This window comes from Empidonax traillii, unplaced genomic scaffold, assembly GCF_003031625.1.
Source record: "Empidonax traillii isolate 1590-97213 ecotype Southwest subspecies unplaced genomic scaffold, ASM303162v1 scaffold778:size296861, whole genome shotgun sequence".
NCBI lineage: Eukaryota > Metazoa > Chordata > Aves > Passeriformes > Tyrannidae > Empidonax > Empidonax traillii.
Genome location: NW_020955971.1, coordinates 90,587 through 112,320, shown reverse-complemented (window position 1 = coordinate 112,320; position 21,734 = coordinate 90,587). Strand labels below are relative to the sequence as shown.

The 21,734-nt window shown below is 39.9% G+C and overlaps 2 protein-coding genes across 3 annotated transcripts in view; both read left to right on the top strand.

Annotated features, from left to right (window-relative positions):
* The window catches only part of VEGFD (vascular endothelial growth factor D), a 30,028-nt gene extending 29,193 nt beyond the window's left edge, over positions 1-835 (top strand). For both annotated transcript variants that reach the window (XM_027901357.1, XM_027901356.1), the window contains exon 7: positions 168-835. In XM_027901357.1, the coding sequence (XP_027757158.1) occupies positions 168-294 (127 nt within the window). In that variant the 3' untranslated portion in view covers positions 295-835. The remainder of the gene's footprint in view (positions 1-167) is intronic.
* Positions 836-11,464: 10,629 nt separating this feature from the next.
* PIGA (phosphatidylinositol glycan anchor biosynthesis class A) lies at positions 11,465-20,596 on the top strand. The gene is made up of 6 exons (XM_027901355.1): positions 11,465-11,790; positions 12,004-12,662; positions 13,227-13,359; positions 14,395-14,527; positions 15,719-15,925; positions 17,552-20,596. The coding sequence occupies exons 1-6, from the start codon at positions 11,750-11,752 to the stop codon at positions 17,792-17,794; spliced, it is 1,416 nt and encodes a 471-aa protein (XP_027757156.1). The 5' UTR covers positions 11,465-11,749; the 3' UTR covers positions 17,795-20,596.
* The last annotated feature ends 1,138 nt before the right edge of the window (positions 20,597-21,734 follow it).

The following is a 21,734-nucleotide window of genomic DNA, read 5'->3' as shown; positions in this document are numbered from 1 at the left end:
AGCAAATTCTTGTCTCTCTCTGTGTTGTAGGATGTCAACACTTTCCCAAATGGTGTCTAGAGAGCATTGCAGAGCTCAATGATGAAAAAGTTGAGGAATGTGACAGTGAAGAATTGTCATATTACAGTGCTTCTCTCTTTTTGCTTTCTTTCTCCTTTATCAAACAGTTGTGAAGACAGATGTCCATCCCAACCCAGAACATGCCCAACTGCCAAGCCAGTGTGTTCCAGGCATTGTCGTTGTCCAAAGGAGAAAAGAGGTTCTCATGGGTCCCAAAGCAGAGAAACTCCTTGACTGAGCTTCCCCTATTCTTCAAGAATTCACTGCTTTGCAACGTAGCTGTCACTGACTTTCAAACAGTAGTAAACATGAACATCTTCCACATTATTAGCAGAAGAATTAATCTAGTCTGCATTTATTTATTAGAGTAATCACTAACTGCAAGTGAATCCTCTGGGACATTGGCAATTGTTCTCTAAGAGGTAACAGCCAATAAATTGCTGGTTACATGGAAGAAAGATTGGAAAGTGCCAGTTCGATGTTACATTATGGAAGATGAAGCTGGTTATTGGAAATAGCGTCACAGTGTCCAGCCAGTCTTTCAGAAATTGAGACTCGATAATCTTAGCCTCTGAATCCTTAGCTAATGCAGCTCCTGGGTAAAACTTTCTCCAGAAATTCATTGTACAAATTTGGCTTCTAATAGGTTCAGCACTGAGTTATTTGATCTACTGTCCAGCTTTGATTATCATTCTGTGTCTATTGTACAACTACTGTCAGATGTGCCATATTTAAGTGTATATAAGAAAATAAATACATCAGTTATTCAAATGGACTTGATTTTTCTCTGTTATTTTAAAACCCTGCCCAACAAAAAGAAAATAAGCAAAACCCCAAAATAAGCAAAGCCATCTCAAGTACAGCCTTATTTCGTTTGTTCTACCGGGACTGGCTTCTGCCCAAATCCAGGTCGAAACAAGGTCACTTGATCCAACAGTTTCAGTAAAAAAAAAATCCTTTTCCCGTGTCTGTCTGACAGCCACGTATGATTTATTTATTTGTTCCTGGTGTAGTGAGTTAATCTCCCTAAGGGGATAACAGCCACACTAGTGCTAACTCTTCGGTGAATTTTGGGAAAGCACAGTTCACTAAAAGGTGGTTTTCCTTTTAGCTTATGGTGCTATGAAAATATCTCCTTTGCACTTGAATTCCTCGCACCAGTGTGAGGCCTGAGTAAAAATGCTTTAACCAGGGCAGCATTATTTTCTGAGCCACTGAAGTCTGGTGTGAGCCTGTCCAGAGAAAATAATATGAGTAATAATCCTGAACTGGTAGTTTTGACAACTGAATCATTTTCCCCCTTTGCTGAATCCTCCAACTCTACACTGCACCATGAACAAAGGGTAAATGAAACAAACTACAGGGATGGAATGCTTGACATAACACAGGGAGTAGGAAATGGCTTTTTGATGTGCAACTGAGATCTTTCTTTTTTATTTATATAGGAAAAATAGATTGCTTTAAAATAAAATTAGAGCCAAATCCTGTAGAATTGATTGAATTGTTGGAGAAAGTACCAAACAATTTAACATCTTTTGTCTCAGTAAGGAATTCAGGATTTGATTCTGAATGAGTGTTCTGAGAGCTTCCTAAGCCATTTAGGATTTAGGTTTGTGGAAAAACACCTGCAGGCTGTTTTTGTTACCTGTTCTGTGAACCGGACTGGGATCCTCTGACCAAGCAACATAGTCTGACCTGTGAGCATCTGGGAGGGGGCCCTGCAGCAGGGTTACCAACTGGGCTGGGCTGGGCTCGCCTGCTTCTGGGTTTTCTCCAGAGTGATAGACACGTGCCCCCAGTGTGCACTCTGCACAGACAGGTTGCTGAATTCCCTGAGCTACACAGGGGCCCATAAAAAGAATTAATTGCCCCATCACTTCTTTTCTAGCTCAGCTGGGGGCACCCTGACCAAATGGCTGCCAGTAGGCTACACCATCAGCACACTCCTCAGAAACCCAGGGAGCTGCAGTGGCATATACAGAGTGAAAATACACCCTTGTGCAAAAACATACAAAAGTATTTATAAAGCTAAATTCTGTGAAAAGAAATTAAGCTTTTACATTTCCTAGCTTAAACTGAAGTTTAGCAAATGGAACCCTGTATTAATTACTCCTGAGTCTTATCAGTGTTGATCTGTAGAGGTTTCTTCAGTCTTCTGTCCTGGCCAGTGAATATATTAAGTTCCTTTTTCAAAATTGAACTGCTCCTACCTGAGAGAAAATTAAGTCTGCTTCAACTCCAGAAGGCTGTTAGATAAAGCAGTCACTGAGGGGCTGAAAACCATGTTGAAAAGCTTTTCTCAGAGACAGGGAGGGATCTGGACATGAACCACCTAACCCAGGAGAGTGCAACAGCCATTAGGATACCTAGGCTGGTAAGGTACCATCACTGGCTACCACTGCGAGCTCTGCTCTGAGGTTTTCATGCTTGCCCATTTCACTGAAAAACAGACCTGTGCCTGGAAGTCCAATGCAGGGCTGAAGATCCCAATGGGATAGAGTGAGATGAGATCTTGCCATGTCCACAGGCTTCTTTCAGTCTAAGCCTCTTGGTGAATTTAACCTTTAGCCTCAAAATTTTGCTGTTAAATCCTGCAGATTACTTTGTTAAACACTTAGGCAAATATTTTTGATAGTCTTGTCGTTTACACTCATCTGGTAACTAAGTACTATAAAATCTTTCTATCACCCCACTACCACCCTAGAGGGGAGATTTGGAAAGAAATGGTAAAACCTCATGGGTTGGGGTAAGAAGAGTTTAATAATTGAAACAAAATAAACCATAATAATAATACTGCTGCTCCTACTAATACTAGTAGTAATGGAAAGGAGAAGGAGAAATAAAACCCAAGAAACACAAGTAATGTAAAATAACAACACAATGCAAAACAAACCCACTGACGGATGCCCAATCCATCCCCGAGCGGCAATTAGCACCCTGCCTCCGCTCCCAACTCCTCCAGTTCACATACTGGGCATGACATCCTATGGTATGGAATATCCCTTTGACCCATTCAGGTCAGCCACCCTGGCTTTGCTTCCTTCCATCTTCTCATGCTCACTGACAAAGCCTGGGAAACTGAAAAGTCCTTGACTTAGAGTAAGCACTACTTCACAACAGCCAAAACATCAGTATGTTATCAACATTATTATCATTCCAAATACAAATTATTCTCATACTAAATTATTCTCATACTACATTATTCTCATACTAAATACAAAACACAGCACAGTGTCAGCTACTAAGCAGAATATTAACTCTATCCCCAGCCAAAACCAGGACAGACAAAAACATGCTCAAACAACAGAGAATGTGATTACAAAAACCACAACCGAAGGTCAACAGAAAATTCACTGTTATTTTCACATATAACCCCCCACATGTTCTTCTACTTGTGAGGGATTTCCATTTTTCAGGAGTAATGTGCCAGAAAGCTTGTGGATTCGGAACAGGTCTTAGGCTTACTGTGAAGATGGAAAAGGAAGCTGTTTGTGGTGGCAGTCACTGACAAGACTGATCTAAGCAGCCAAAACACTTAAATTTTTACCAAGTTTATAACTTTCATGTTCCTTAAGGGTTCTTGGCCCTAATTTACAGAAGCCTCATGAATGTACTTCTTTATGTTTCAGATAGGGTTGTCAACTCTGGTACAACCTATGGGCATCTTACAGTGTATTTCTTTTACACTGAATTCCCACCCTAGCAGATCATCTGCTCCTAAGGCCCTGTGCCAGTCTCTGCTTTGCAGGGCACTGCTCTTTTCCACTCAACTCTCCCACATCATACTAGAGCTGGAGTATATTTGTAACTGTGTATTTGTAACATTCACTGAAATACTATGTGGAAAAGCTCAGCAGTTTAAGCACAATGCTGTGAATGCCAGTGCTGTGTGATGGTCTTCACTGCCACAGCCCCAACAGGATCTGGACGTCAACACCATGGCACAGCCATAAATCCTTTACGTGGAAAACCAGGACTAAAAGGAGGCTCTGAGTGGAGATGGAAATGCAAACAGACAATTGAATTTTGATGAGGGTTTATAAAAGCTCATAATGGTGTTTTATTTATAAAATACTGGATTCTTCATTAAAAATATTCAACAAGCTTTAAAATAGAAATGCTTTTTGCTACCTTTCATATTGATACAACAGAATTAAATAAAGTATTTAATATAACAACGCAAAAGTGTTAAATGAGGTATGCAAAATTCATAGCAGATCTGCTTTTTGACTGATGTCATTAGCTCTTAACCTATGACTAAATGATTTTCTTGGGGGAAGGTTATTGAGCAGTGGAACATTCACTTTGAAGTTGGAAAGGCCTTTTATTACTGCATTGGCATGACTTGCTTTTTAAGCATAAGGACAGGATTTACAGATTTCACAGCCAAAAGAATAATGCTAAAACTGCCTGTTTTGGTATGTCTTAATTTTCATATAGTGAGGGATGTCTTTAATGTGATATTTGTATTACATGTATAATAGAAATGAGGATACTTATAATAATTGTTAATTCTAAATAAATGCACATGAAGTTTCTAAAACCATCAGTTTTTATGAGTAGCTAGCTTTCGCTTGCAAGAGCTTTTTGCAGGAAGGGGGCAAGGAAGAAACTGGATCAGAATAATAGCTAAATATGCATACTACATTTGGAAAAGTCAGGAAATATTCATCTACTTGCAAAAACTGCACTTGACTTCCAGAAGGACAGAGGTATGTGCGATCTTACCAAATGCTGGTGACACTGATGAAATTCAAGCACATCTTGAAAGTACTGCTATCATTCACTTCAAAAGCCATCACAGGTCATGTACTGTGACATTGCTTATAGCAGGCATTATTCATAGGAAGGTTGACAGCACATATAAATCCTGTCATACCCATATACACTGCACACACATAAATCTAAATGTATCCTTTGGGCATCAACTCCAGCTGACTTGCAAGGGCCCTTTCTCTATTCCAGCAAGAAAAAAAGTGAATCTGCTTGGGTTTACTTTTGTTTTCTTGTACCACTGTAAGCCAGGATTTATGCCATTTAAAGCAAGAGTTATTTTGCTTAATAGTAGTGTACAAAAAAAGAAAGGAAAATCTTGAAAAGCCAGAACAAAATTGTGGTTTTGTTCAGCTGCCAGTTTCCTTTGTAATTTTTAAATAACTGGTAAATTCATTTCAACTTTAAAATATCAAATAGGTTGTCACCTTCTAATTCTGGACTTGTGGAGTGACTTGGTCTTTCTGGAACTACAGGTCAAGTGAAGCTATGTTCCATTTATTACTGCCTATGTAAAAAAAACCCCAAAGTTTGTTTGTCAGGGGTTACGAGTGATGTACTGCCATTCATTTTATTTATCAAACTCCTACATCAGCAGTTACTCAAAAACCTCAATAAAAATTTTTAACTCAGGGGTAAAAAGTCTGTTTTAAATTAAGATAAAAGGAAATTGCTCCTTTAGCCTATAAAGCAAAATGAGTACACAAAATGATGTGGCTGGGCGTGATCTGCATTTTTACTTCTATGCCATTAACACCCTTCTTTGTTTCCACTTTTATCATACTTTACAATACTACTCAATGTGAAAAGTCCTTCCAGGTTGAGAGCATTGAGAATCCATAATTCAGCATGAACTGCTTCCTTTCTTAAATATCTAAAGCTACCTTTAAAATGTTTATGACTGAATACTCAATTATTTAATTCTAGTCTGCACTAGTATACGCTATTTATTTAAGATTACAACAGTAGTTATACAAAAGTATGCAGTTACTGAGTGTGATTACAAATTAAGCATCAAGAAAATAAGTTAACAAAATAGGAAGTACTTCACCTAGTCTTTTGCTCCACTTTTCTATGCTAAGTGCTATTTTAATTGGTGAAGACTATCTCTAATGTGTGGCTTAGTATGACAGGTCCAGCTGAAACTGTGATGCAAGAGGCACAGACTAACCCATAAGTTTCTGTGAGGTGACTCACTGGAAAAGCATTTATCCAAAACTTTCCCTTGAGCCCAGATCCCACTGTCTACCCACACTCATGTAGATTTGTTTCTTGGGAAAGCATTTCTTGCTTCCTATGAATGGATTAACTGTTCAGAATATATTTAAACACTCAAATACAGTTGCATAGTGATTATTTAGCTTCAGTACTCAGAACAAAATCACCAATACACGTGATGAAACACAAGGGAAGAGTTAACACACCCACAAGAACTATGCAACACTTCTTAAGGATATTGTCTCCACAATAAATGTCAGTATTTTCCTGTGGTTCACTTACAAAGGTGTATAATGAAAATCATTTGAAAGTCATCTGGTCTCTCTGATCTGCCTTTTACCTGTGCATCCCATTTTAAAACTACAGAGCTAAGAATGCCTATGCCTCTCTACCTGTTCCCTGGAGTCCAATCACCTTACCACCTTGCCCTGCTCCACATTAATTAAATTAACCTCAGAGTAGTACTTTCCAACCTACACAAGGCTTGAAATCTGTGGCTTCCCTTTCAAACCTCAAGAAGAGTTTGCGTGCTTGGAAGTCTGTCTGAGTCTTCTCAGTTTTAACAGTCAAACAAAAATTACCGCTTTCTCCACAGACCTTACCTTGTTTTTATCTGTAGATATGCAAGGCTACAATAACACTATCAACTTAAAAAACCCTTTGTTTCATTTAATGGATTTTAAAGTTTAATTAATTATTCTTGCTTTACAGATTGAATCTGGATACAAACTACCAAAATATGGGATACTCCATGCTTAGTTTTCATAAGAAACTTAGTTTTCTTTAAATTCAAACTATAGAATGCAGGCAGGTACTACAGTAATGCTCTGAGAATATTTTGCATCGCCACCAGGACAAACGCATTTTAAGTTTCCAACAGCTCCATCTGCTGTTGTCACTGCACCCTTTTTCCTGCACCAAGAAGTTGTTACACTTGTGGAACTTTCAGTTAAACCCATTTTGTTAGCATTTTAATGCTGAAACCTACTTGACAGTTCTAGAACTTCCATTCGTATAGACTCACAGAATGCAGAACTCTTCAAAATAAAATCCCAGGAGTTTTTAAAAGAGTTTGTCAAGTACAGTCTTAGAGGTACAAAGAGAAGACCTCCAGGACAGGTCTTCTCTTCTAATACAGCTGATGCCTGAGCGCTGAAGTACTTCAATGTGGTCTCAAGACTGCAGAAACAGAAATTTAAATCTGCAACTAAACAGAAGTAAAATCTCCTAAAGCTGAGGGGGGAAAAAAAACAAGTAAACCCAAGTCTAGTGTGGTCAAAAGGCTGTGGCTTCATAATAACTGACACCAGATCTGTGTGTTACTGTATCTGATTTGATACAAATCAGGCACAAGCGGAATTGTGTTTCTGTTAAATTAGTCAGAAGGCTTGTTAGAGAGTTGATACTGCTTGTATGCTGGCTACAGGACAGATATCCCCCAGGTTTGCCAATACAAAAGCAATCAGTCCTCCTGATGGACTTAAAATGTCAGGGAGAGCACAGCCATCTCTTTGCATTGTGTGCCCAGGAATCTTTTCTGAGGAGTATTCAGGCTGGATCCCCGCCTCATCTCAGGAGGTAGAAGACAGACACCATCCAGGCTTTGTTTGCAACAACTGCTCCAGCTTGGGACCAGGAAAGACTCTGGGAGCAAGTCCTCAGATACCCAAATGGTTCCTGCATGGAAGTGGTGAATGATTTATGTGCAAGTGGTGTAAAAGAGGATTATTCTCAGCAACTGTCAATGCACTGTTAGCAGCTGTCCTGTCCTGGTGAGGTCAGAGATGTAACCTGTTTGTAAGCCCAGAGGACTGGATGCTACTTCTGGTATATACCCTTTAACTGCTCCCAAGCTCTCATGCTCTTCCCCACCTTCACTGCCCTGATTTAAGAGGGAAGAAAATGCTCTGGGCTGGAACAGCATTTTAGTACAGAGAGGATGACCAAGTGATTCAGACCTTGGGGCGTGTATGAGAGGCACAGATTACATACAGATGTGAGATCTAACAGGCACAGCCTTGCCAATCAACTGCTCCCTTCTATTAGCAAATTCATGTGCTACAGATGAACTTCAACCTGCTTGGAAGGGAGATGTGTCTTTAAAATGGAAAAAACAACTTATTTTCTGGCATTAAAGAGAGAAGGAATCCTTTTTTCCAGTTTGTGTTTAATGGTAATTTGCTTCATGGACTACACTGCAGTTTGTTAAGCTTTCAGCTTGAAACATGTATTTTAGAAGTACATTAACATGTTATTTCAGCCAACTTCTGTGGAATTCCATGAACGGGGAGAAAGACTGTAAGAAAATCCAGGTACTTGAATGAGAAAATCATGATTTCTCTTGCCTGTTTTGTGAGTGGTATTGCAGCCAGGTAATAGGAGGGGCTGTACCCAGTGGAAACTAGGCAAAACCAACCTTTTTAATGTACTACAGAAAACTGTTAGATACCAGCGGTATTTCCTAGCACCAGAAAACAACCGCTGATGTAGACACTTGGGCCCTCACTCCTTCTATGCAGGAATCTTAGGAGAGGTGTCAGGCTCTCCAGCCTTACCCTATAAAAGTAAACCAAATGAAAGGACAGTTTGTCCTTTCTCTTCAGGAAAAAGACTCAAAATACTGCTTTCTTCCTTGTTTTAGATTATATTTTTTCCAGGGGATCAAAACCTGCAAACACTGTGTTTTTTTAAATAAGGTATTGGGCTGTCTCTGGTTCTCTCCTGTCTGCTGTCACTAATCAGTCTATGATGCATCTATGGGCCACAATTCTCAATTCAGCAGTGCTATTTTTCACTGATTTTCTTCATCGGGGGCTTCCAACAGTTTCTGCTTTCCTGAATCATGGAAAGAAAATGTCCTTCACTGCTATCTGGTTGTGCAAACTCACACCACGATTCCACGTCACAAGATTTCTTTTTCAGGAGCACTACAGCTCCCTTGCCATGACATCAGGCTCTAGAGCAGCACTGCTTCACAGCTCTGCTCTGAACTACTTTGTGAACAACTGATGGCTTGTTTCTGTCAATTACTAATGTTTGATAATAATAAATGTGCATGCTTTAGGCTTATTAAGTGTAAATAAATACACCAGCTTTTAACACATAGCAAAGCCACTTCACCAAATAGTGACAGTTTTTGCTCCATACAGACACGCAGTAGGAGCAACATCATCTACCAGACTCGGAGATGAGAGCAGCAAATTCAGCCTGAGAGGAGGCTGAGCAGGAGGTGATAACAGAGTACCAGCAGAAAGTTTTCATACATTTCCAAGAAGAGTGAAGTGGTCTCCTTGAGGAACGACAGCATGTGCTACCAGAACAAAACCACAGGAGTCTCTTTAAGTGTCCTCCATCTTTTCTCTCCATTAATTCAATTTATGAGGATGCTTTAGAGAGCATTCAAGGACCAGGCTTGGAAGCAGCAATTACTCTGCTGTCACTGGTTTAACATCTTTACTCTCTACTTTACATATTCCACAGTCTCACTCTGACCTTGTACGCGCTTTAAATGAGGGAGTGAATAAATTGACTGCAGGCATTTAGAAAGTAAGAAAATCTGATTTTCTTTTCAGCTTTTGGTCCCTTCAACATCAACTCCACCTCAGATCGGGGCAGGACAGACTCTGAGTCTGTCCAGGATCTGTGATAAATTTTTACTAAACAACACGACACCATAGACAGTGAAAAATCTGTTACCCCAGTGAACCAGCCATGGAGAGAAAATTTAGCAGCACCCTTGCCAACTTTGCAGTGGAAAAGAATCCTTTCCATTAAGGTTTCTCCTGGGCTCCTTGGTAGACCAACTTTTCAGGGTCCCTTGAACATGAGAACCAGAGAAAGCTGCTGATATAGGGGGACTGATTGGACCTCTGACAGGTATGACAGTAAGCACAACTGGATGTTTAATGAAGAACACAGGTGCCAGACCACCAGAGCCAACATGCCAGGCCAAAGGCATGAAGGCTTGGCCACAATACTTTACCTAATCTCCTTCAGAAAGACATTTGTGGCCTGTGGCCAACTGCTGGGAAAGTGGCAAGTCCCTCCAAATTTCAAATAAATATGGAGGGATGAAAAATTACAACTGGTGGCATAAAAAGAGATTTATAAGATTAAGTGGACCTGTCCTATTGCAGGTTTTGTAGGTCAGTGCCAGCGTTCTGGCTTTGCACAGAAGTGGGTCAGCAACAGCTTACGGAACATATCAAATCCCTCTTCTCTCACTGAAGAAAGGGGATGCTGTGTCATATACCATTTATGATTTCTCTTTGGATTTTTAAGCTCGCATACCAAAAATTACATCTTCTTTAGAGAGTGCACAAAAAGTCTAAAAACCCACAACATTTACCCAATAGTTAAAACCATAAGCATTGTTTTTCTGACATCTAAAATTGGTGACTGGTACAGCTTGATTCTTCAGGCAGCCTGACAGCAAGGGAGGTCACCATTATCATTTACCAGGGTTTACATCACGGGGTGCTGCAGCTGAGAACTGCCTTCTCCTGGAACTACTTTGATGATATTTTTTGTGTTTTCTTCATAGATGTAATTTAAGGCCACTGCTTTACACTCAAGATACAGTTTCTTCTAAGAACTAGGATCCCCAAGGCCCCTTGCTTCTCACTGTCTTCTTCTTTCACTCCCTGGTGCTGTTGGTGAGAAGCTTCCCCTCTTCTGGCCTCACACTCAGCTTCTCATCCCGAAATTCAGGTTCTTGCCACACCAAAGCAGCACCCGATGATGAAATCAGACTTGCCAATACTGGTCCCGCCTTTCTGAACATTTGAGAAAAATTCAAACAACAAGCAATGTTTTTCTTATTCAACACACGAGCGTCTTTCATGTCTTTCAGTCCCTAGAATGAAGTGCCTGATTTCCTCTTCAATTCTTTGTGAGATCAGTGCCTCCAAACCACGTCTGTCCAAGCTTCAACCTAACCAGGAACCCAGCCAGCACTCCAGCCTAGGTCAGCTTGTTCTGTCACTCATGACACATGTTTGCATAGGAGTGATGACAGAATTGAATCTGACAAAATTTGTACCAGAAATCTTGGCAAGAGGAAGGAGCTGCCAAACATAATTTGAGGAGCGTACAGGAGAGGCATGAACAACCCCAGCCTGGTGAGGTAACACCCTTCCTTGGCAGTCAGCAGCAGTCAGGCCGGTGCTGGAGCTGCGAAAGGCTCATGGCAGAGAAGACCAGGAACACACAGCCGAGCAATGCCAGCCCGGGGTGTCAAAGCACAGGTCACACAACTCAGATGCTTTCCCAGCATTTAAGCTCCTGGGCCGCCTGTAAAAATCGTATTTGTTTATTCAGAGACAGCAAGCTTCCAGCACCTGGGGCAGAAGAACCGAGAACGCTTCTGGAGCTCCAGCTGCGATCGAGCCAAACCGAAACACACCAGAAGAGCTCCTCCACTGAGGGCAGGGCAAAGCTATGGGAGCTGTGAGGCAACTCCACCCCTTTACAGCACGCTCACTTTTTTCCATCACTCGGGACAACAGCCGTCCAGGGCCGTGCCAGGAGGGCGGGATACCGGGACCCCGGGATTGGCGCGCGGCGCCCCGCCCCCGGCACGTGCCATCTCCCCGATTGGCGCTCCGTTTCCCGCGTGACGCAGCGGAGGGCGGCGATTGGCTGCGGCGCGGCTCGGTGCGAGCGCGCGCGGTTGCCGCGGTGACCGGGCAATGGCGACATGGCGCCGGGCAGCGCGCAGGGAGCGCCCGCCGCCGGCAGGTACGTGCGCGGTCCCCCCGCCCTCAGCGCCCCCGCGTCCCCCAGGCCGGCCCCGGGGTGACCGCACTCCTCAAGGGGCCGCAGCGCCGCCCCCCGGGGCGTGCGGCCTGCGCGGGCCTCGCGGCCGTGCCCGGCTGCACCGCCGGCGGTGCGGGGGTCGTCGGGGGCGGCCGCCGGCGAGTGATGGCACCCTGTGGTTCCTTCCCCCGGCAGGACCGGGCCCGGGACGGCGGGCAGAGGCCCCGCGGCGCACATCGTGTGCATGGTGTCGGACTTCTTCTACCCCAACATGGGGGGCGTGGAGAGCCACGTGTACCAGCTGTCGCAGTGCCTCATCGAGCGCGGCCACAAGGTCCTGGTGGTCACCCACGCCTACGGCCACAGGAAGGGCGTCCGCTATCTCACCAGCGGGCTCAAAGTCTACTACCTGCCCCTGAAGGTGATGTACAACCAGTCCACGGCCACCACGCTGTTCCACAGCCTGCCCTTGCTCAGGTACATCTTCGTGCGGGAGAGGGTGACCATCGTGCACGCCCACAGCTCCTTCTCCGCCATGGCCCACGACGCGCTGTTCCACGCCAAGACCATGGGGCTGCGCACCGTCTTCACGGACCACTCCCTCTTCGGGTTCGCCGATGTCAGCTCGGTGCTGACCAACAAGCTGCTGACGGTGTCCCTGTGTGACACCAACCACATCATCTGCGTGTCCTACACGAGTAAGGAGAACACGGTGCTGCGAGCGGCTCTGGACCCTCGGATAGTCTCGGTCATCCCCAACGCTGTCGATCCCACCGACTTCACTCCAGACCCGTCAAGGAGGGATGACAGTACAGTAACAATTGTTGTTGTCAGCAGACTTGTTTACAGAAAAGGTAATGGGGGATAAAATGTAAATTTATTTTGATTGGTTCTTTTTCTTGAGGAAGGTCTTGGTTAGGTACCACTTATACTGTGTCTGTGGTATGGATGGCATGTTCAGTGGGAGTGGTGAGGAGGCCATTCTAAGCTTTTGTGTCTGTGCACTCAGGAAGAAGGAATGTACATTTTGGGTTGCACGTGTTGGTTCAGAGGTTTGTTTCTTCTTTAATATTGAAGATACTAAAAATGTATAAATTTATAAATTACTGCCATTCATAAAATGGAATGGCTTATGTTGGACATATGATTTAGGCCCTAATCTATCTATTCTGTTAGAAATTTTTTAATAATTTTTTTATTTAATGAAATGGCAACAAGTTAAGTAATTTTTTTTTCCATTTTTGTCTCTTAATAGATCAAAAATTGTGAGTTTTTTCATAATTTTATATACAACAGTGTAACTGTCTTCAAGAGACTTTTTTTCCCGTATTCTTGAGTACACTTATGGCAGTGGGATACATCATGAGAATTCTGAAATCAAGTACAATAACTGCTTGCCCTAAATTTTCTACTCTTAGGTATAGATTTGCTTAGTGGTATAATTCCTGAACTCTGTCAGAAATATCCGGAGTTGCATTTCTTAGTTGGAGGAGAAGGACCAAAACGAATCGTACTGGAAGAAGTCCGGGAAAGATACCAGCTCCATGACAGGTTTGTTTGTGTGACCTTTCAAGGTACTTCAGGGGTGGGGAACTGCCTGCCCCCTCCCCCCCAGAAAACCTAAAAATTTGAGACTGGAGAAGGTGAGATTTATTGAAGGCAAAGCAAATAGACCATACACTCACTGAAGACTTCGAGAGTTGGATTGTGATCTTGCAAGGCAATTAATAAAAATAGACCCTGAAAGAGCCTTCACTCAAGCCATAGAGAAGTTGACTTACATATAAATTTGTCATATTCTTTGCAACCATGATGCTTGTGTTAGCTCATTTGTGTCACTGCTGCTGTGATGATGACTGCTAGTAATTTATTTTATTTCACTATGAAACCCTTGGCATAGTGCTTATCTGATGTTCTTGTGGTATTACAAACATATACTGTGTTACCAAAATGTTTCTGTGATACATATGCATTTATGTATTTTTGAGGGGTTTTCATGATCAAAGCCAGTTTTATTTTCCTAATTTTTCATTTTCTTTTCTATTTTTTTTGTTGCCTATTTTGTAGTTCAGTCAATGATTCCCCTGATAAAATTATTTTTCAGCATCATTCTCCTTTTACTCTTTGCTATTTTCTGGTATCTCTTAAAAATAATAGGTTCTGATCATTTTTTCGTAAATACTTTTGCCCCCTCAGACTCTGATTGATCGGACCTCACACTGAAAATTCAAATAATACATTGACAAATTTAAGTTATTAACTGAATGAAACCATTTTCTCTTACAGAACTAGAAAGCTCAGCAGCAATGTTTTGAAGGCAGTTGTCATTAAAACAGCAGCTTCTCCCTTCAACTTTATTTTCAGAAGTTTCTTTCAGTGTGACAATAAAAAGCAGAGTTTTCTATTTTTCCATTGCTGGAAAAATTTAGAGAAAATGGAACCAAGGTGCCTGTGTTCATTATCTCATTGTACAAGCTTGAACCATTGGTACCTTTTTCAGAAGATGTGTAACATTGTACAGCACTATTACGGTCCAAATTTAGTGTTTATCTCTATTATTCCTGTTTATTTTTCTCTTACATGCAGGGTGCGTCTTCTTGGAGCCTTGGAACACCAGGATGTTAGAAATGTGCTAGTCCAGGGACACATTTTTCTCAACACTTCCCTCACTGAGGCCTTTTGTATGGCTATTGTGGAAGCAGCAAGCTGTGGTTTACAGGTAAAAAAAAATCTCTTATCTAGAGAGCATTTATCCATTTTAGATAAAGGTCACAATCAAATAATATGTGCTTGTAACATTTGGTTTCATCTGAGGCTCTGTCTTTGAAAAGGTAGGCAAATATTATCCCCATTTACAGATCACCTGGAAGCTGAGACAGGAGGGTTAATTAAAACTTCTTAAACTCCAAGAAGAAATTTGTGCAGAATTGGGAATAACACTTAGGTCTGCTTTTAGTTCTCTGAACTAGCCAGGCTGCCTCTCTAAAATGCTATTTTGTATGTACTCCTTTACAGAGTTTTGGGATGGTTGATGTTCACAAATGTTTGCTTTGACACTGCTTTGAGAGGAGCTGCAGAAAAATTGCTGGAGTATGTAGGGATTCAAGAGAAGAGCTGGAGAGAGGGAGAACAGTAAAACCCTTTCTGGCAAATTTACAACTCAGATTGACAAGTCAAAAGAAGTTGAATCAATAGCCATAAAGAACTTAGATTTTCACAATAAAATATGAAGAAACTTTATTAAATGAATATCTGATTTACAGGAAGTATAGAAAATGTGACTTCATTTTTTCTTTACTTCAGTATCTTTTGACAGCAGTTACAACCTAGTTGTCGTAGTTAGTCCCTTGTCGTCTGTTTTCCTCTTCAGAGGTGAGGAAGTTCTGCAGTTTCTTATTGTTGCCTGCTGTTTAGAGATGATTGCACAGTGTGAGTTTTAGTAATTTCTGATTTCCTTTTAAAAATAATAATTCAGATTAAAATTGCTGAACTGATAAATGAATTCTTGTAAATGTTCAGTAGCCTAGAAAGCATGAACTGAATGTGCATGTGGTAAAACTGTCCTCTCCAAAGAGAGGTAACATTTTTTTATGAGGGGCTTTGGAGAAAGAGTACAAAACCTGGTTACACAGATTTCATTTTGTACTGTTACAAACACTTTTAGGAAAGATGTCTCATAAGTGCTCATTAGACCAAGTCTTCTGATTTATCCTGCCATGAAAGGATCACTCTGGAATCTGCTATGCCAGGTCTTTTCTGAGGCCTACACCTGTAGTTCACATACAGGTCAGATTCCCAAAGCATGATATTTTCCTTCTCAAGTGCTGCATCTAAACACTGTAATAGCAGTGTCACCACACAATTTTATTACTGTGCTGCATTTGTAGTGTTTCTTTTGTTTGTTTCCAAGGTGGTGAGTACAAGAGTTGGCGGGATTCCTGAGGTGCTTCCAGAAAATCTCATTATTTTATGTGAGCCCTCCGTGAAATCTTTGTGTGATGGATTAGAAAAAGCTATTGCCAAACTCAGATCAGGAACACTTCCATCTCCAGAAACTGTTCATAATAAAGTAAAGACATTTTATACGTGGAGGAACGTTGCAGAGAGAACTGAGAAAGTATGTATAATAATTTCTTTTAAATTATCTTAAAATATATTTCTGAAACAGCTGCTGGTTTGAAATATTACTGTGTACATTCTCTGTGTAATCTTCCAGTGTAATTTTTCAACATGTTTCTTGTCAAACATACATGATTTTAAAATGTTCAGAAGATGCTTTTTTTCACCCCAAATACTTCCGTACATACGTAGGTTTTTTCCTATTTGTATTTTTTATTATGCCATAACTGCTGACAAATACTGTGAAGAACAGCCGAATTCTTTAGTTAGATTTTACTCACGTATTTTTTCAGGTCTTCACATGAAGTAACTTTTCTGGCATAACTGAAAAACTTGCTGTGTAAGATGTATGAAAACGCAAAGACAGGTCATGGCTAAGTTTTGTCTGCCACGTGCTAACAAGGGGTTTAAAATTATGAGAGGGAGTTAAATGCCAGAAGGCTGAACTATAGCTGAATTTACATAAACTGTGGTTGTAATGAAAATTAATTTTCATAGTTTTTAAATAGTATTTCAGAATTAGAACTGCACTTCAGCATAAAACTTCTGCTGTTAGTGAAGAACAGTAACTGCAGTAATGTTACAAAAACCTGTGGAGATGTGTCACTTCTGACTTCAGCTTTTGTGTTTTAGGAAGGAGAGAGCAGGTGAACCACATGCCTCTTACTTACACTGTAGTGCACTTAAATATATATCTCTTGTAAGCCATTTTGAAGTATCATGTACAACCAGTTTATCATTTTCAAGTGCCATCAGTACAATTCATTTTATGATTTTGTAACTGCAAGCAATATTTGTATTGCAAAGATTTTGTAGAAGTTAGCCTAGATTTCAGTTTCCTTAATGTAGCCCATTCTTCAAAAACCCACCAAAAACTCTTGTGAGGGAAAATGTTCATATAATTGGAAGAAGTATGCATGGGACTCATATTGTACACAAAACAGTTGTTAGCTCATTGTTAAATTACCCATAGGATGAAGTCTGTAATGTTCTCAAGGAAAAATGAGTCCTTTAAGCCATTTTTGAGTTACTGGCAGTGGGTTTGTAGCTGCTTGGTTGAGGTTAATATGTATATTAAGGCACTCGTAGCATGTATGTGCTTTGCACAGTAAATGAATTCTAATTTTACTAAAAATTAATGGTATTTCTTTAAACAAAGATCAGTAACCTGTTATGATTTGCTTCATTGTTCAAATACAGAGATTTGGAATTTTGCCAACTCATCTATGAGTTCATCCATCTTTGTTTTTAAGATCTAGTAATTGCTTGTTCAGGCTCTTGCTATGACTGATGTGACTGAGATTAGAACCCATTCAATTAACTAAAAAACCCAACTCTTTCTGTATACATGAGAGACAAATTATGCAGGCTTCCTATTTAATGAAATACTCTTGAAGTCTATCAAAAATAGTTCTTTTCCTATTTCTCCTTAAATAAAGAGATGAAATTCATTTAAGAGTAGTACTCAGATCAGCACTGAAGTATTTTTGTGGTAGTACTTGTCCCTTTTAGTAGTTAGGAATAGATAATTTATTTTGCACAGTGACAGCAAAGTAGTATCGGATTTTTTGAGGTAGAAGCAACATTGTTTTAAGATCTTATTTTCTGTCTCCTCCCCATGTAGGTGTATGACCGGGTTGCAGATGAAGTAGTTTTACCAATGGATGAGCGACTTGACAGACTAATGTCTCATTGTGGCCCAGTGACCGGGTGTATTTTTGCTTTTTTTGCTGTTCTGAACTTCCTTCTCTTGGCGTTTCTGAGGTGGATGATTCCAGATTCCATTATTGATGTTGCAATAGATGCCACAGGACCTAAAGGTGCATGGACTAAACAGTATTTTTCAGGAAAAAAAAAGAAGAGTTAAAGAAGAACTTCAAGCTCCCACAATGCTCAAGTGGAGAGGGAAGAATGCATCAGTCACTAAAGGTTTTAATTCTTGTGGACAGAGACCTTATTCTTAGAGTTCTTCAGTTTCTTTCTGAAGTTCTTGGAAAGAAAGTTGGTTAAATGTGCTACCTCAATTTAGGATGCTGTTTTTAGTTTCAAATTCATGCAAATTTATAGACATCTCTTTGCACTTAAAGCTGAGAGGAGAACGTGGGTTTTTATATGTGTTAAAAGCCTTTGGAACAAAACCACAAGATTTTTCTGAATATTGCAGAAAGTGACTTAAACTTTAGTGGTATTTGGGAAAGCAAAACACAAACATTATTAGCTTACAGTAGTCCCTGCTAATCTGTGATATTTACTGTGACCTTGATTGTAAGACTTACTTCAAAATAACTTAAAACCAAACAAAACACAGTTTTTTTCTCCTCAGATGAAAATGGCACTTGAAATTAGGATTAGTCATAAAGCCCATTACCATGTAAATTTCAGAGACACATTTCTAGTAGTTGTGTCCCAGTGACAGTGCTTTGCCTGCACAGAATTATTATTCTGAAGTTCTTCCCTAGTCAGATTTGATCTTCCTGTTGCTAAATGAAAATTCCATAATGATTTTTTGATATTTTCAGAGGTGCTAAATTTGTTTTCTTCACTTATGTGTGTGAAAGTGATGTAAAGCTTAGAGCAGGTTTTTTTCAGTACATAGGTGAAGAAATAGTATTATTTAAAGATAATACAGCCTTCAGAAACATCTCAGGCCTGAAAACTCTTCCAGCAGACTGTGCCAAAGTGTGAAGTAACATGTGTGAGAGAGAGTGAAATCTGTAAAGGGCTTAACAAGCACCATTGTGCTTGGTCACTCTCTCTCCCACTCACCTCCCACCCACTGTTTTGTTTTTTCCTCCCCTTTTCTCTTTTTCCTTCCCCTTAAGACCAAAGTGGCATTTCAGTCCATCTCTGGGAGGGACAGTGTTCAGTGTGTGTGATTTCACCTACACAACATCTGAGACACTGTCTGTCAGGTTCTGCAAGTGGAATCTTAGGAATCTTAAGAAGGTATCCCTTAAGTGCAAGGTGTTCCTTAAGTGGGTGCTTTTTATGGAGAGGTAAAAAAAAATGTGGCTCCTTGCAATTGTTGGGATTCCTGAGCAATGTATACCTGGAACAAGAGGCAGCACAGTGTGCCAGTGTGTGAGAAGGCATTAATCTCATTTCTGTTAACCACCTCTAAAATTCCCCCTTGTCTAATGCACTGGGTTCATTTATTTTCCAAGCATCACTGATGACTAAATTTTATGACTTGTGAGTATTGTGCACTGTAAGACTCTGTATTAATATTAACACTGTGCAATATGAAAATACTCTTTCCAAACCCTAGAAGAGTAGTATTTAAAACACAACTTCATCTTGTTTGCGTAGAGATGTAACTCCACAGACATAATGTCATTGAACGTATTTTCATGGAACACAGAAAGGTAATATAAAATAAATGCCATATACAAAGTCTGTTTTCTTTCACTAGAATTTTTAGCCTTTGATGTGTAACATACAATGTGTTGTATTACAATTTGAATTTTTTGAGCTCTGCATTAAAAGTGGAGGTCAACTAAAATGGTGCCATAGGGATCAAGGATAAATGGGTGGAATTAAGCTAATATTTTACTTTTCTAAGTCACTCTTTTTTTGCCTTTTTTTTTTTTTTCTTTCTCCAAACATTCAAGTTTCTAACAACTTTTTGAAAAGACTAATTGTCACTCCAGGGAAATGTTATATATATATATTTGTAATAATATTTTGCTGATTCTCGTTTATTTCTTCTTGGTTTCCTGCAACATCTACAAACACAAAGGGATTATCAAAACCTATTCAAAATACCTTTTTCATTTGTGGAACATTGTGTACTTAAGAATAACATAATAAAACCTTGTTACAGTCTTGTTTACAAACCCAATGTAAAGTTTATCTAGAAGTTTATTAACCTTTCCATAAAGAGTGGATACATTTCATTAATATGTGGGAACATACAATTAGAAAGTACAGGAATACACACCATGTTGCTGCTTCCCATCACTGGTGGTTGGAATTCTTATAAAAAGGTGATTATTAAAAAACATTCTGTACAAGCTGCCATAAAAACTTAATCCATAACTGGTTTGACCACAAATATGCTGTTTCTCAATTAACACTGCTTGTATTACGCAGAACTCTCTGCAGGAATGATTCATTTACTGGCCTTGTGCAGTGGAGTAAGGGGTGATGTCTCTGAACCCTTTTTACAGTTTTAAAAAAATCAGTCAGTGACATGGAAAAAGTTAAATAAAATAATCACAGCACTAAGAAAAGTAACCGGGATAATGAGTGTAGTTAGAAATTCATAAAATAACTAAAAAAATAATTAAATTTTTTCAGTTGTGCTGTAGGTAAGGTGATCATTGTGAAATAACAGGGAGATGTTACCGAAGAGAGAGTGATATTAAGTAATTAAGAGCCTCTGGGGTGTAGGTGGAGGGAACACCCAAAAACCATCTGTATAGAGGGTCCCCAAAATCTGCAATGAAATTCCATCCCCCAGGCACAAGGAGAAATGGTGTTTCCAATACATTATATGTAGACACTGTGAATTAAGGTGTGGACAGTGTGTTGATAATGAAAATTGTATGTTGAACCAGAACAAGCCTCTAGTTAAGTATGAATGTAAGATTAGTCTTTGAGATTGCATTTTAGTGGATGTGCACAGATCTGCATCTTTTTGAAATAAACATTTTTTTCCCTTTTAATATTTATTTCTCTTCACTAGTCCCTTTTTTTCATACATGTGTAGGCTTTTAAAAAATAATTGTAAAAGTAGATCTTTCTGATGCTTCAGTAAAATACAAACTTTATATAAATAGTTATAAGAATAAATCTCAAAATGGTTTTATGGGTGTTTTTGAATTAAAAAAATATTTAAATATTTTTAGTATTTGAGTTGCTGTCGTTAAACTACTCTCAGGGTATTTGCTGTGCATCATGACATGCATAGTACATTCACTTCTCTAGTTTTTCCTAATTACTTGAGCATTGACATAGATAAAAGGTGGATATTTTTTAAGGGAACAAAACTAAAGTCAGGATATGGTTATGCATCTAATTTAGCATTTTAACAAAATTATGCATTTTTCTTGTAAACCTAGCAGGTAGATTGGGTTATTTTCAGGTTCTGACTTGCTTCAACACTGTCATAATACAGTGATATTTGTGAGGGATTCATCAAACTTTAACTGTGCATAAATGGTTGTCTAGAAAATGCTAGTTCTTTAAGTTCATTGTTTAAGCAGGAGGGACTGATGCATTCCTAGCCAACACAGGTGTTGGAGGCAGATGGGGAAAATTAACTGCCTGCTGGAATTTGCTGTCTTGCTGCCCAGGCAGCAGCAGGAGTTTTAATAACCAGACCTTATGTGTTATGGTGGGTGGCAGATAGGTGAGATGAACCCCACATTAGCTTAAGAGGAACCAGTGAGTCACTGTACACATCCCTTTTCAAAAGCAGGTGTATTGTAAATGTGCTGACCTAGGGATGCAAATAAGGCAAGGCTTGTATAGGAAGTTGTGACATTTATTAGACCAAACTGATAGAAAACAAATACCGTGGCTCTCTGTACAGATGTCTTTGTTCTGATCTCTTCTGTTCAAGACAGGCTGTTTCTGTCTCCTCTTTTTCCCCAGTTGTCTTACTTTGAATATATATGCTGTAATTCAAAGATTGTCTACCATAAGAATAGACTAATACCATTTTTAATTTCTTTGAGATGAGGATCCCTCCAATTTTTATTTCCTTGCTAAATTCTTCAGGTCATATCTGACATTTCTCCCTGTTGGATAAAGTTACGGTCAACCAAAATGAAAATGAGTTGTCTTCTAAGCTGGATTACCTT